Here is a 16,401-nt window from a genome sequence, read left to right as displayed (position 1 = left end):
GTTCTTTTCCTCGAGGCCACCGAGCATGGTTCAATAAAGAATTAGCCATAACAAAGGGGGGCCGTGGGGGAGTAGACCTGGGCTCAGACCCCTGGCTCTATAATTCACTCGCCCCAGGAGCGCAGGCACGTGACTTAATCTTGGTGTTAAGGTTCCGTTGCTTCATTTGTAAAACAGGGATAGCGGCTAATATGCTGCAGGGTGTATTACCGAAAGAATGTTTACAATACAAGCTACCGTGTACTGAGCTTATCATGGACGGACACATAACACATTGTCTCCTTTAAACCTTAAACCCAGCCTATGAGGGAGCTCCGACTGCCCCATTTTTAAAGATGAGGACACAGAGGCCCAGCCTAAGCCACTGCCCCAAGCACGGTGGTGAGCGCTGGGGCCGAGAACAGGCCCGGGTCTCGCCCGCCCCCAGGCTGTGATGGTGCCGGGTGCAAAGCAGGTCGTGGAGAAAAGGAGCTGTATGGGTTCTGGCAAAGGCCTCCCGAGCGACCCCGTGCCCAGCAGCCCTGGGCGAGGCGTCCTCACCCACCGGGCAGGCAAGAAGGCCGGGCTCAGGGAGTCCAGGCTCCCGGGCTTCAGCCAAAAGCCCTGACCTTTCAGAGACGCGCACGGTCACAATGACAGGAGACATGGAATCTGCTTCCACATAATGAGGCGAGCCGAGTCCATGAGACTAGGTCGGCTCAGCCAGACGCCGAGGACTTGGGGAAGCTGAGTCATGGGGAACGTAGAAGCTCATTACACTGTTTTCCCTATTTTTATGTTTGAAATCTTCCCCAGGAAAAAGTAAACACCAAAAAGATCGCCTCATCTCCTGGAGAATGTGTAAGGCGGAGGAGGCTCTCAAACTGAGGTGTGCTGTCCCCCAGTTCTGAGTCCCCTCAGATCCGCTGTGATAATTGCTCTGTAGCCCCCGCCCCCTCTTCTACCCACAGGGCCCAGCCCCAGGGGACTGCCCATGCCCGAACCGGGGAGTCGAGAGCAAGGTGGTCTCCACTGAGGGTCCCGTGGTGGAAGCCCAGGCTGCTGTAGGGGGGCGGGGGAAGGGTGAGCCCCTGCCCCAGGGGTCCCGGGAGGTGTCAGAAGGGAAGCAGGACTACTGGGGTGTGGAGAGGCTCTGGGTGACGGGAAGGAGGATGGAGTCATGAGAGACGGAAGGAGGAGAAGGCAGTGAGAGCCGGAGCGGGACAGGGGCTCTCGGCCCTCGCTGGCGTCACCCCTGCAGCCCTCTTCCCACAGCCCGCCCTCCACATCGCCCAGGATGCTCTTCCCCAAACAGAAGCCTGGCCACGTGCTCCCCCCACGCATTCAAAACCACCCCAAGCCCCCCCCACCACTTTTTAAAAAATTTTTTATTGGAGTACAGTTAATGTACAATGTTGTGTTAGTTTCAGGGGTACAGCAAAGTGGATCAGTTACACACATGCATGTATCCACTCTTGTTTAGATTTTTTTCCTATCTAGGTCATTACAGAGTATTGAGTAGAGCTCCCTGTACTCTACAGCAGGTCCTTATTAGTTACCTATTTTATATACAGTAGTGTGTACATGTCAATCCCAATCTCCCAGCTTATCCCCCCGCCCCTCCCCCTCCCCCTCCCCCTCCCCGTAACCATAAGTTTGTTTTCTACCTCTGTGACTCTATTTCTATTTTGTAGTAAGTTCATTTGCCAGGCTTCCCCCTTGACTCCAGACGAGGTCCACGCCCTCCAGCCCGACACCCAGGGTGACTGTCCGCCCCCGAACCAGGCCCCCGCGGACACCCAGAACTGTGTCCTCCCCCAGCACCCCCCTCAATCCATACAACCCTGCGGGGGACCAGCTCTGGGGGCACCTCCCGTTGAGCCCAGCACAGCGCACACTCCTCTTATCAGGACCCCCCAGACTGCTCTTATTTCCGGTCTGCCTCCTGCGAGAATGCGGGTTCTGGGGCAGGGCGAGGCCACCCCTGATGGCCCCCCCCAATACAATGGGCGATCAAGATGAGGTGGCCGTTATCACGATTAGTGATTTTAAAAACGCGGCTCTGGGCTTCCCTGGTGGCGCAGTGGTTGAGAGTCCGCCTGCCCATGCAGGGGAGACGGGTTTGTGTCCCGGTCCGGGAAGATCTCACATGCCGTAGAGCGGCTAGGCCTGTGAGCCATGGCCGCTGAGCCTGCGCATCCGGAGCCTGTGCTCCGCAACGGGAGAGGCCACAACGGTAAGAGGCCCGCGTACTGCAAAAAAAAAAAACCGCGGCCCTGGGTAGATGGGCGGGCGCTGTGCCGGCTGCTGGGAGGGCTGCCCAGTGAGTGGAGAGGTGAGGACGGCAGGACGCTGAGCAGAGGGCTTCTCCCCGACCTTGGCTGAGACAGCCTGGCTGCAGCGCCCTTCACGTGTCCGTAAAGCCCATGGCTGCAGCAGGCTTACGCGGGGCCTAAACATGCTGTAATGAGTTCCTTCCAAAGGTGCCAGACAAATGGAAAACGATAGCGACAGCTTGCTGCTCCCCTTACCTCCGTGCCTGCAAACCTAAAGAATATTTATGATCCGTGGGATCAGAGATTTGGTGTCTTAGAAGCAAAGAAAGGTCACAAAATGAACTGACGCAGACCATCTGCTCCTGGGAGAGGGTAGAGACGCCGTATTCATTACTCCCCCAACGCACAGCACCTGCTTCTCCCGCGAAAATCTAGGCGCCAACATGATGATTTTTATTTAACTTAGAATAAAGCCGACATCCCCCACGGGGGCGAACGCTGAACGCAAACAGGCTGATGCGCGGGCAGCCTCTCAGGACGGGGGCACTCGTGCCCCCCGTACTTGATTCTCAGCCACAAGGTTTAACGGAGGAGAACAAATGCTCAGAGGTGTCCGCGTGGTTGCAAGCGGAGAGGAGCTTCCCTCTTCCTGCATTTTTCATGGGCCTGCTGCTCCTGCCATTCCCATCGCCGCGCTCCTGACATTACAGCAGATGCCTCGGCCACCGCAGTAATCCCTCATCCTCAGAGGCCAATGGGAACGTACGGTTTCCCATTCATCAGGGCCACGGACGCCAGAATCGCTCATCTGACCTTTGCAAATACCAAAGGGTGGATTTAAAGGAGAAAAAGGTAATGCAAGAGTCTTTAGCTTTCCTTTCAAAGATGACTTTATCTCGTTAGCCAGGAAACAGTGCCCATAGGATGAACACAGTTAAAAACTGGGTAGAAAGAGTCAAATTGTAAGGGAGGTGGCTACCAATGTTTCAGCATACACACGTTCCCTGATGAATGATTTAACATATATTAAAAATATAGGGCTTCCCTGGTGGCGCAGTGGTTGAGAGTCCGCCTGCCGGTGCAGGGGACACGGGTTCGTGCCCTGGTCCGGGAAGATACTACATGCTGCGGAGCGGCTGGGCCCGTGAGCCATGGCCACTGAGTCTGCGCGTCCGGAGCCTGTGCTCCGCAACGGGAGAGGCCCCAACAGTGAGAGGCCCGCGTACCGCAAAAAATATATATATATAAATTAAAAAAAAATATATATATATATATATACACATTTATATATATATGGATACGTGGCTCAGAAATCTCTGGGCACAGGATAGAAAACAGTGTCAAGCTGGGAATGTACAGCTCTCTGAAAGGACACACACACACACACGAACGTAAATAAACATGGATTTCAATGCCCAACACCAGTTGGACTCCACTAGACAATAAAGAGCTAATTCTGCCGCAAACCACGGACGTGCGCTGAGGAGGGGACAGGTCCACATCACAGCAGAGCAAACTCATTATCAAGCTTCAGCACACACTCGCCCATTTTCCCTCTATTTTTTAAAAAATATTTTTTTAATTAATTAATTAATTTTTATTTTTGGCTGTGTCAGGTCTTAGTTGCGGCACACGGGCTCAGCTGCCCCCCGGCACACGGGATCTTAGTTCCCCGACCAGGGCTCGAACCCGCATCTCCTGCACCGGAAGGCGGATTCTCAACCACTGGACCACCAGGGAAGTCCCTCCCTCTTCTTTTAGCCTGTAAACCTTAGTCAATGTGGATATTTTAGGAGCAAAAGTGACCCCTTAATAGTCCACAGAGATTTTCTGTGGCTCTGATTCGGCACCGCACAAAACTAGATCCCAAGTAATCTTCACGAAATGGAGGACTCTGGGTTTTTCCACTTAAAAAAATTAATTACAGAGAACTTGGAGGACAGAGAAGAGAAGGAAAGCCACGCACATTATCATGCCAGCAGGATGGACACCAGGATGGATGCCCCCAGCCCTTACCTAGGGGGTGGGTGTGGGCCACGGCTCTCCAGCCAGCCCACGGGGAGTGCTGAGCAAATTACAAAAAAGTGCCCCTTTTGCAGAGCGGGAGCAGCCCCAGGGCACAGCCCCGGACTTTCCGCTTGGTTCACGTGCCCCTGCCGAGAGTGGGCTGGGCGCAGGGCCTGGTCCCCCCCAGCAGCTACATCTCCCCGCATAACCTGCCGCCCACACCAGCCAGGCCATGAGATGCGGTCACGCTGATCCTGGGGAGGGGGTGGGAGGACAGAGCCAGGCCTGTCCTCCCACCCCCTGTGGCAATGCCACGCAGGGGTGGAAATGCCGGGCGGGGCGGGGGCGGGGGGGCCGTGAGGGTGGACTGTCCCAAAGAGCAGGTGAAGCCTAAGCAGGCGGAAGCCGAGGGGCATGTGCAGAGGTCCTTGCTCAGATGCTGTCAGGGCACACTCCAGCCCGCCCCTCGGGGCCCCACCTGCCTCTCACAGCGTCGGGAGGGGCGGTGCGGCCTGCCCGCCAGCAGGGCCCAGTGCACTGGCCATGCTTCCCAGCACCCGGCCCGGCAGGACCAGGAGGGAGGGCTGGGTGCAGGTGGGGGGAACGGCCCGGCCCTCGGGGGCTCCCGGGGGACTTGGGGAACCAGCGCCACGAGGCGCCCTTCTCTCATGCAAATTCATCTGGCATTAATCCGAAGTAACATAAAAATAACGAAAATAAACAAGGACGGTGAAATCAAAGCCAGGTTATTCTAGCTGGATCCTGTTGCCTCCCTAAGGCCCCGGCCGAGGCCACCCCCCACCGAGTTAGAACAGGGAGCAGGCAAGCTGGGGCACGAGACCCTCAGAGCACTGACTCAGTGTGACTGCCCGCCAGTCCCCGGTGGTCGGCGGCCCACTCCCGGGGGAGCGCCCCCAGCTGCCGGGCACACCACCCACCTCTGGGCCTTTCCTCCGCCCTGGCCCCCACGTACGGCTCTCTGCTCTGCCTCTCCAGCTCCTCCTGAGAGGCAGCCTCGATGCCACCTTACTCAGACGCCCCCCGATCCCAGGGCCACCATGGTCCTCGCCGCAGGTGTCCCAATCACTCCCCGGAACTTTCTTCACGTGTCCATCCTGGCACAGATCCGACTGTGGAGGGAGCCTCTGAGCTGAGGGAAGGGCGCCTCGTGGCGCTGGCTCCCCAACTCTCCCGGGAGCTTAATAATACACCCCAAAAAGTATGCAACCTCTTCACACCCTTCAGGATGACTGCTATCAAAAAACCAGAACATAAAGTATCAGCGAGGATGTGGAGAAACTGGAACCCTCGTGCACCGTGAGTGGGGATGGGAAATGGGGCAGCCACTATGGAAACAGTACGGAGGTTCCTAAAAAAATAAAAAATACAACTACCACACGACCATATGAGACAGCAATTCTACTGCTGGGTATATACTCGAAAGAATTGAAAGCAGGATCTTAAAGAGAAATCTGTACATCATGTTCACAGCAGCATTAATCACGACAGCCAAAACGTGGAAGCAACCCAAGTGTCCAAAGATAGATGTGTAGATACACAAAACATGGCCTATACGTACAATGGAGTACTATTCAGCCTTAAAAAGAAAGGAGAGGGCTTCCCTGGTGGCGCAGTGGTTGAGAGTCCGCCTGCTGATGCAGGGGACGCGGATTCATGCCCCGGTCCGGGAGGATCCCACGTGCCGCGGAGCAGCTGGGCCCGTGAGCCATGGCCGCTGAGCCTGCGCGTCCGGAGCCTGTGCTCTGCAATGGGAGAGGCCACAACAGTGAGAGGCCCGTGTGCCGCAAAAAAAAAGAAGAAAGATTCTTTTCACCTGCTCCAACATGGGTGAATCTTAAAGACATTCTGCTGAGTAAAATTAGCAAGTCACAAAAAGACAAATACTGTCTGATTCCACCTATATGAGGTTCCTGGAGTCGTCAAATTCATAGAGACAGAAAGTAGAAGGGGGGTGCCAGGGGCTGGGGGAGGGAGAATAGGAGTTACTGTTTAATGGGGACAGTGTCGGATTTACAAGATGTAAAGAGTTCTAGAGATGATGGTGGTGATGGCTGAACAACCAGGTGAATGGACTTAATGCCACTCAACTGTTCACTGAAAAATGGTGAAGATGGTGAATTTTGTGTTATGTATATCTTACCATAATTTTTTTTTAAGTATGCAGAGAGTTGTTCTGTGCCCTTGAGGCTGAGTTATGGAGGCTAAAGGTCTGAAGAAAAACTGAAAGCTACTTTGATTTAGGCCTTAAGCTTCAGGCGTGGAAATGAACTTGTTCAACTCGCCCTCATCACAGGAGTTAACGGTCGGACGTGACCTTTCCAGAGTCACACAGCAAATCAGCAGCGGGGCGCCGGCCAGCCCCGGCCCTCCTGAGTCCTGTCTGGGAGCAGCTCCTCTGTTCTGGACGGAAGCCAGAAAGAGCAGGAAAAACAGAAGAGCAAAGAGGAGTTTATGAGCTAACTTTATCAACCACCAAACCGGGAACTAAATAGTCCCATGTGATTAGACTAAACGTGGTTAACTTTGAAACAAAACAAAAGTTTTCATCTTCGTGAGCTGGAGTCATTCATGATGTGACGGACTTACCCTGAAAACCAAGTAAGGTGTTTTCCCGTGTCTTGTGAGCTAAGCTAGCAAATTCTCAAACCTGAAGAGGGGGTCACAGGAACACCCCCAGTTTACAGCGAGCTGGTCAGAGGTGCTGGTGTCTGAAGTGCGGCGGTCTCGTTTCCCTGCGGTCCTGCAACAACCCCAGGCAGGCAGGCAGGTCGAAGTGAATCGAATCGGATTGGATTGGGGATGCCAGTTGGTGTCAGGATTGGCTAGCGTCCAGGAAAAACCCACACATTTGGTGTCAGAAGTGCTGTCGGGGTAGGGACTGCCCTGGCAGTCCAGTGGTTAGGGCTCCGTGCTTCCACTGCAGGGGGCACGGGTTCCATCCCTGGTCGGGGAACTAAAATCCCGCATGCTGCGCTGTGTAGCCAAAAAAAAAAACCCCAAAACAAAACAAAACCAAAAAGAATTGTTGGGGTAGAAACAGCACAGACCTAGCCTATCTGGGCCTCAGTTTCCTCAACGGTAGTGGTGAGGGGTTTGGATCAAATGCCACGAAAGCCCTTCCAGCCAGAATTCAGTGGTTCCTGGAATCGCTGGTTGAAGTTTCCGGAGTTAACTGCGCCTTCCGACACCAGGCAGCACCCTCCCCCGGCCGTGTTTCCCACAGTGACAACGCCACGCCGGGAGCCCGTGTGTAGCGGCAGAGAACGTAACAGCATCGCTTCCGGGCCCTGGCCTTGTTCCCAGCTCTCAGAGGCCCAGTTCCCTGAGAGGAGGGACCAGGCTCTCTCCATCAACCTCCACTTTAAACCAAAACCTCAAACAGAATTTTGGACGTGCCCCCCAGATTACAAGGCCTGCGCTTCAATCCTGATGAAAACAGCAGCTGGTGATGCCTGAAAAGCAAGCTGGCCACTGGAGAACCTGGCGTCTATTCATCCCTCTTCCTCCTCCTGACACTGTGGATCCAAAGCACATCCGAAGAGAAAGGAAAATCCACAGTGAGAGTCTTGGTGCATTGCCTCTCACCAAACTCTCTGGAAACAGGGGTGACAAGGACACTCTGCACCGACTCGCACTGGAACCGGGTGAACAGCGAGTAATGCTAAGGCCGATCTGAACCTGAGACGACTATTTCCAGATTTTCAGCCCCAAGTGCATCTACTCAACCCCACAGACAACTCCGGTTGAGTGGGTAAGGGCCCTGGCTCTGGAGCCCACAGGCCTGGTCAAGTGCCTGCGCTGCCCCTTGTTACCCCAGGCCTCCGGGAGGGACTCGCCTGCTGAGCCTGTCTCCTTCTCTACCAGGCGTGAGTGACTGCGCCTGCCCCGCGGGGCTGCTGCCTGTGGGGCCCTCAGCCGGCACCTGGTGAGGAGTGAGGCCGACCAGCACAGCCCGCGTCACCCTGCCTGTCCTCAGGGCACGTGTCAGACTCTTCTGAGAATCAGGGCAGGACACCAGAGGCACAGGCAACAAGAGAAAAAACAGATACGCTGGGTTTCATCAAAGGACCCAAGCAACAGAGTAAAGAGGCAATATTTTCTCCCCCTGGGGAGAAAATCTAATATCTAATAAGAGGTCAATATCCAACATATAGAGAGAATTCCTAAAACTCAACAACAAAACCAACCTGATTAAAAAATGTGCAAAGGATGTGAGTCGACATTTCTCCAAAGATACGCAAATGGCCAATCAGCACATGAAAAGATGCTCGGTATCAACTCAAAACTACACTGAGAAAACACTTCACAGCCATTAGGATGGCTACTATAAAAAAATAAATAAATGACAAGTTTTGGGGAGAATGTGAAGAAACTGGAACCCCATGCACAGCTAGTGGGGATGTAAAACGGTACAGCTGCTGTGGAAAAGAGCATGGCGGTTCTCCCTCCAAATATTGAAAACAGAATGACCACATGACCCAGCAATTCCACCTCTGGGTTTATATCCAAAAGAATTGAATGCAGGGACACGAACACAAACATGGGATATTTGCACACCCATGTTCACAGCAGCAGTATTCACGACCGCCCAAAGGTAGAAGCAACTCAAAGGTGGATGAAAAGATACACAAAATGTGTTCTATACACACAATGGAGTATTACTCAGCCTTAAAAAGAAAGAAGGGCTTCCCTGGTGGCGCAGTGGTTGAGAGTCCGCCTGCCGATGCAGGGGACACGGGTTCGTGCCCCAGTCTGGGAAGATCCCACATGCTGCGGAGCGGCTGGGCCCGTGAGCCGTGGCCGCTGAGCCTGCGCGTCCGGAGCCTGTGCTCCGCAACGGGAGAGGCCACAACAGTGAGAGGCCCGCGTACCACAAAAACAAAAAAAAAAAAAAAAAGGAAAGGAAACTCTGACACCTGCTCCAACATGGGTGAATCTTGCTGAGTGAAACAAGCCAGGCATAGAAGGACAAGCACTGTATGACTCCATTCACGTGAGGCCCCTGGAGTCGTGAGATTCATAGAAAGTAGAAGGGTCGGGGCGGGGGGGTCAGGGCCTGGGGGGAGAGGAGGGGAGTTAGTGCTTAATGGGGACAGAGCTTCAGTTGGGCAAGATGAGAAAAGCTCTGGAAATGGATGCTGGTGATGGCTGCACAACAAAGTGAATGTACTGAATGCCACTGAACATTCTGAAACGGTCAGAACGGTAAATTTTCTGCTATGTGTGTTTTCCTACAATTTTTAAAAAGTAAATAAACAGCTACAAATAAAAACGAGTGCCCTCATGGAAGACGAGTCTAGAAGGTGTGTGGGAAATACTATAACATAGTAACACATTTTGCTTTTACATACAGTGTCTCAGTGATCACCTTAAGGACCCTGTGAGACGCGACGGAGCAGCATTTTTGTCACACACACCCTTCCCCGTGTCCCGTCAGCGGACCCACACGCAGGCAGCTGCTCACAGAGGCAGAGATGGGGCTGTCTCCAGCCAAAACACAGTGCCCGTGGTGGAAGAGAACAAGCAGGCAAAGGGCACCTAGAAGGCTCTGGAACTCACAGTGGATCAGCGAAGGCCACCTCTTGTCTACAGGCTCCAGGCCAGGCTCGTCGTCTACGGGGCAACAGGACGAAGCCCTGGAGCTCAGGCCCTGGGTGTGGAGCACGGCTCAGCCCTGGGCAAGTTGCTTAACTCCTCTAAGCCTCCGGTCCTCACCTGTAAAATGGACATGACACCTCTGACTTCATGGAGTTTCCTGAGAAAGAAATGTTGAATGAGATAACGTTTGTACAGCACTTCGCAGGGTGCCTGGCACGTGGTGAAGGGCCAGTAAATGATGGCTACTATTTTTAGCTTTGAAAGATGCTAAAAAAATAATAATAATAACATTGATAGAAAGGAAGCTTTGGAGTGAGTAACTGTGCAGAGCAGACTGTGCCACGTGCTGTGAAGGCCACGGGGAAACAGAAGGTACACATCCTGCCCTGAGGAAGACAAGGCAATGAACAGGACAGGACGCAAGACAAACAACAGGAAACAGCATGGCCGGAGGAGGCAAGAGTATGTTAGCTGTGCTGGGGACCCACACACGTTCTCTCCGCTAGTCTTCACAAACCCTGGAGGGTGAGGGCAGAGCCAAGTGAATGCCTCGGATAACACACACGGTGAGTTCAGGAAGAGACAGCACCACAAACAGGCTGGTCTAGGAAGGCTGCCTGGAGGAGGAGGCAAGTGCTGACAGCCAGGACTGGATGGAGGAGATCGGAAATTCTTCTAGGTCAGGAGGGTTGGAGGGAGCACGGAAATACGCACCAAGTCTGAGGCTGGTTTTTAGCAGGCCCTTCTCCTGGCCATAACAAGCTGAGTCACCAAAAAAAAGTCTGAACGTTCTTTCTTTCTTTTCAGACTAGTAGGTTAGCCTAAAAATTCTGAGTGACTTATCTGCTAGGTCAAGAGCAACAGTGCTTAACCGATGCCCCTCTGGGCACCGTGTTTATACCCCCTTCATCAGCTGACATCCACCCCACAAAAAAGCAGGCGTACCGCCCAGAAATATGCTAAGAGCACTTACACAACACTGCATCTCTAAGGCTTGAGAAAATAGAGGGTCAAATACACAAGCACTCTACTATTTTACTTATTCTGTGAAATGAGAAGAGTCTCAAAGAGTTTGTAAGAAAGCACAGGATGGTGATTTTTCCCCCTTTGCATTTGCGTGTATGTTTCAAGATTTCTACACGGGTCTGCACTGTTTCTTAACAGCACAGTTCTATGGGGCCTGTTCACAGCCCCATAGCGCCCCCTAAGCAGGGCAGCCCTCCCGCCAAGCCCTACGAGCCATCCTCTCAGCTCCTGTCCTCCTGAGCGGGAAGCAGGGGGGCAGGGAGCGGGCCGGCGCTCTATAACCATCCAGGCAGTTAAGAACAGATGCTCTCAGAACCCCACACTTCTTCCCGTGCTCCGTCCACCCACCTCAGCACCCCTCATCTCTACTGGGGGCTTCCAGGAAGGGCCCAACCCCGGACCTCGGGGAACTGGCACGGCATGTGCTGATTCCCCCATCGGACCCCTGCTCTGCACACACGGGGGCTCTGATGGTCAGAGAGGAATGGCCTTCTGGGGGCTGCCAAGGGGAAATGTCCCCGGCTCTGTAATGACAGCTGTGCCACTCCCCTCCCTACAAATCACCCATGGCTCCCCAGTGCCACCAATGAAAGAGGCCAAACCACGCGGCCTACATTCGAAGCCTCGTCAGTCAGGCCTGATGTCTGTCCACCTGGCCCCCCACCGCTCCCCAGGCTGGCGTTACTACCACCCCTCCACACCCAGCCTTCGCTCAGAGCGCCCTCCGAGCCTCCTCTCCTCTCCTACGTGAGCCGAATCCCACCCCCTGAGGGCTGGGTTCCTCCTGCCCCCGAGGTGCCCCTCCTCACCTGCCCCCCCCGGGCAGCAGCTCCAGAGCCAGAATGCTGGGACGCTGGGTTGCAACTCCAGCTCCCTCGCTACTAGCTGTGTGACCCTCTCACTGCCTCCGGGTCCCTGTCCGCAAAGTGGAAATAATAACAGTACCTCACTCACAGTGTTGTTCTAAGAATTAAAGGACTGCAAGATACACAAAGCACCTACTGCAGTCTCCGGCACACGGTAACACAGTACGCAATTTTAAAAAAGCAAAACCTTTAACTAGGGACTTCCCTGGTGGCGCAGTGGTTAAGAATCTGCCTGCCAATGCAGGGGACACGGGTTCGGTCGCTGGTCCAGGAAGATCCCACATGCCGCGGAGCAACTAAGCCCGCGCACCACAACTACTGAGTCTACGTTCTAGAGCCCGCGAGCCACAACTACTGAAGCCCGCGCGCAACAACTAGTGAAGCCCGTGCGCCAAGAGCCCGTGCTCCGCAACAAGAGAAGCCACTGCAATGAGAAGCCCACGCACTGCAACAAAGAGTAGCCCCCGCTCGCTGCAGCTAGAGAAAGCCCACGTGCAGCAATGAAGACCCAACGCAGCCAAAAATAATAAATAAATGAAATAAAATTTTTTAAAAAAACAAAAAACCTTTAACTGTTATTACCGCTGCTGGAGGTGACCCCTCTGTCCTCCATTACCTTACTTTGTTTATCTGTCCAATCTTGTGCCAACGCTTTCTGTCTTACCTGATTTAGGTCCCTGTCTTAGCTCCTTTACTGGACTGAACGTCCTGGTAAGCGTTTCGCTTGGTATACAAGAGAGGCGATACAGAGCCCCTGAATGCATGAAGCTCCAGGAGGCAGTTCAGACCCCACATCACCCAATCCACGGGCACAAGCCCTGCAGCAGAGAAGCGCTGGTCCTCCCGCTACCAGCCTGCCCCCAATACTCTGGGTGCAATTAACGAACTACTCACCAATCTTTTCATCTAAATGAATCCAAACTTCACTCCTGGAAAAGGACGATCTGAAAACGTTTTCCGGCCAACACAAGGAGAACCGTGCACGTCTGCAGAGCACCATAGACCTGGCTCGGGGACTCCGCATATGCGACAGCCATTAGGACAGGACCATTTGAAACTTGTTTCAGAGGAGAGAGTCGGACGGCACGAGGAAGCACTCCGCCTTCTTCCACGCTTCTCGGCCCTCACACTGCGGCCCGTCCTAGCTCTGACCCGTGCCCTCCACTTGCGAGCCACCTTCCAGGACCACGGGCAGCGTGGATGCAGGGAAGGCACATAACCACATCAGATGGAGCTTAGCTGCCGCCTTGCGACGGGCAGACCATGCGTTTGACCGAACAAGGCCAGGGAGCTCGAGTGAGGCCAGGCACGAGGCGGGGTAATCGCGGCTCTACGGACCCCTGGACGGTGAGCCTGAGGCTCTGCAGCTCAGGACACCTTGGTGGGTGCGTTACCGCTACAGAAGGGCCCCTCCGAGCAGCTTTTTAATATCTGTATCCTGGGGCCTGGTACCCAATACGCACTCAAAACGCCTGCTGAAATGGACTGAGGGAATGGTTTAGGGAGAAGCCGCAGCGGCTGCTGAGTAAGGAAAATGAGGTCCAGAGAGACTAACAGTTGTGGTCAGCTACAGAATGTGGCCTTTGATGCCACCCACCCAGGACAGGGCTCCATCCTGGGCCCAAACCCAACTTGCCCCTGTTCCCCACAGCCACCTCTGCTCCACGCGGACTGGGGACCGCTGAGGTGCGCACGCCCCCTGCCCGCCTCCTCCACCTGTCCCCAGGCACAGGGGGCCTCTTCTCTGCCGGTGCAGTTCCCACCCATCCTCACCAACGGCCCTCTGACTCCAAGACGCCAGGCGCAGGCTGCAGCTCCTCTGGGCGCAGTGGCGTCCTGACAGCACTCACGGTGCCCACGAGGCAACTGAGCACCGGCACTGCGTGGCCTGTCGGTCAACATTGTCCCACGCATCTCTGTTCCCTCTCCCGACCCCCTCAACCCCTTGAGCACCGGGACGGCTATGAAATCCCAGCTCCCTCTGACCGGCTGAGCCATCCTTCCACCTCGCTGAGCCTCAGTTTCCTCATCTCTAAAGTGGGAAGGACAATAAAGCTTACTTCGCAGCGCAGCCGTAAGGAGCAAGTGATGGCTGTGGAACTGCTTCGCGTGAGGTATACCTCTGCTCGTGATCACTAGCTTTGCCGCTGTTGTTTTATTTCTGCACCCCCTCCCTCCCACCAACCCCCTAGCACATACTTTTAAAAGAACACTAACAGCACTAAATGCCGTGAGAGTCGCTTTTACACCGTCACAACAGCACAGAAGACACGTTAGATACTCACTCTGGCCTCCAGTCATTTACCTGAACTGAGCTGTGAAATTACTGAGGTCTGGCCTGCTGGCCAACTGGCAATGAGGAGGCTCCATCCTCTTCATGGTCAAGTGTTTTGTCCACGGGACGGTGGACGCGGGGCCTGATCACAGATGGGCCCGCTGTCCCACACAGCCTCTCCAGTGTGGGGATGAATCAATCTCCGCCCCCCACCAAGCAAACTAAGGCTCAGAAGGGCCGCACAATTTTCTCGGGTCCCACAGTTGAATCGGGCGAAGCAAAATTCAACTCAGGTCTTCCTGAGAGAACGTCATGCTCTTTCCCCTTGCTATACACCTGTACATCCCTTACGTTTGTATGTTTTAAAGTCCCCTTTAACTTATACCCCTCATCAACTACCTTGGCATTTCAAAGGTAGTAACAGAGTCTCCTACTGTAAAGCAGACAGAAAAGAAAAAGAAAAAAAAATTCCCCAAGTTTACTGGCTCCCTCTCATAGCTGACTGGAATTCAATACCCAACTGAGAAATGAGTTTCTGGAACATGGATGCAGTGAAAGAGCAGCTGAGGAAGAAGAACGGGGGTGGGAGCCTCGAGAAAGGTGGGGAAACACTCTCCAGGGCCCATCACCCCTCATCAGAGACGCTACATCACAGAGAAAAGAAAGGCTCCCAAATAACTGCCAGTTAGCCAACGCGAGAGGCCTCAATAATTCCACAGGCCCCACTAAAGGCTGAAAAGTAAGCTGGACGTTTATAAGTAAAGCAGGAACTAAACAAATCACTACAGCCTAATCCAGCCAGGCCCATAAGGACTCCAAAGGTCCGTGCTCATGAAAGACCTTTCACCAGTCCTTCCACCAACCAGGAGGAACCCAGTTTTAAAAGAAACCAATCAACATTCTAGACTGATCACACTTGGCATGAGCGCCCACCTTGGGTGAAAAGGCACGTTGCTTTTTCAGTAAGGAAATTCCATAGGGCGGGCCCTCTGGTGGTCCTTCACCTGCACCTCGGGCTTTCCGAGCCCCCCACAGGATTAGAACTGCCGAGTAACCCTCTATCTGCCACCGAAGGGTTCACCGCTGGCAGACTCAAGAGCGCAGGGGAGCGACAGTCACCGTGCAGACAGCAGCACCACGGACATCAGGACCCCCGCCTCTGACAGACGGAACTCCAGACCCGACAGGGCAGCGACTCGCACAAGGTCACGGGGAGAGTCGGCGGCAAGGCTCCCCGGCCGAGGCTCCGGTCGTTAGCCGGCACGGCCGCCCCCGCCCCCGATAGCCTCCCCAGGAGCGCGCCCGGCCTCCCGCTCCCCGCCGAGGGCGGCTCCGCCGGGCGGGCCCAGGGCAGGGAGCCCGCTGGGAAAGCGGCGGCCGGGCCGGGGCGGAGGACTGGGCCCCGCAGCGCAGGGACGCGCGGAGCACCGCCCAGGCCTCGGGGCGCCGCCGTGGGGGCCTTACCGAGGCACTGCCCCACCGGCGTGCTGAACGGGTTCCCCAGGAGGAACTCCATCTTGGGCGGACGGCTCGGTAGCAGCCCACGCGCGTCAGCCGCCGGGTCTCCGCGTCCCCAGCGGCGTTCCCTGCCTGACTGACACTTGCCTCGGCCCCACCCTCGGGAACGCCGGTGCCTGCCCCTGGCCCCGCCCCTCCGGCGTCTATTGGGCGATGGCTGCCATGCCCTCTTCCGATTGGCCCCTACAGCTCCTTCCGCGAAGTCACGCCCATCCCGCGGCGTCCGATTGGGCGGGGCGGTGACCTAGGTCACAGGAATCTCCGTCACCTCCCCTGGCCCGCCTCCCAACGCGAGTCTGTGTATTTTGATTCATTTATGTATTGGTCAATCCAGGGAGTCCTTAATATTATTGGACAAGAGTCGAGTCAGTCACTCAAGAGGGGGCGGGGCAGGGCGGAGCTAGTAAGTTCCTCTCCCTTAGAAAGTGCTGATTGGACAAGCATTTGTTTTCCCTACGGCTAGTTGGTTCTGGGAGGCTTTCCCCGCCTAGAAATGTGATCACGTGGTCGTCAACTTTAACCCAGGATGTCTACTCCCTGACTTCCCCCTAGCAAAGGAGCGCGGCGCTTGGTTCCCCTAGCAACCGGGCTCAGCGAGGAGGCGCAGGCGGCGGACAGTGCCGGCGACTCTGAGAGCCTGTGGCCGAGAGGCTGCGGGAGGAGCCTTTTTTCCCGGAGGAGTCCGCCGGCCGCCCCACCTAGAGGAGAGCGCGCAGGCCCCTGGCAGCCCCTGCCGGCCGCACGCCGATCCGGGGCCTTCAGGCCTTGTGGGGAGAGAAGCTGAGAAAGCCTTCCCTCCGGGCGCATGCCCCCAAGAGACCTTTGAGGTCCCACC

General features: G+C 55.1%; 1 protein-coding gene across 6 annotated transcripts in view; it reads right to left on the bottom strand.

Moving 5' to 3' along the window:
* TOM1L2 (target of myb1 like 2 membrane trafficking protein) overlaps positions 1 to 15,663 on the bottom strand; it is an 82,514-nt gene extending 66,851 nt beyond the window's left edge. For 5 of the 6 annotated variants that reach the window (XM_060291138.1, XM_060291139.1, XM_030861185.2 and 2 more), the window contains exon 1: positions 15,513 to 15,663. In XM_060291138.1, coding sequence (XP_060147121.1) covers positions 15,513 to 15,564 — 52 coding nt within the window. In that variant the 5' untranslated portion in view covers positions 15,565 to 15,663. The remainder of the gene's footprint in view (positions 1 to 15,512) is intronic. The other variant, XM_060291140.1, reaches the window with a different exon arrangement.
* Between the last annotated feature and the right edge of the window lie 738 nt (positions 15,664 to 16,401).

The sequence above is a fragment of the Globicephala melas genome, chromosome 20 (genome assembly GCF_963455315.2).
Source record: "Globicephala melas chromosome 20, mGloMel1.2, whole genome shotgun sequence".
Classification (NCBI taxonomy): Eukaryota; Metazoa; Chordata; class Mammalia; order Artiodactyla; family Delphinidae; genus Globicephala; species Globicephala melas.
The sequence above is the reverse complement of the archived record's forward strand: the minus strand, read 5'-3'. Positions and strand labels throughout refer to the sequence as shown.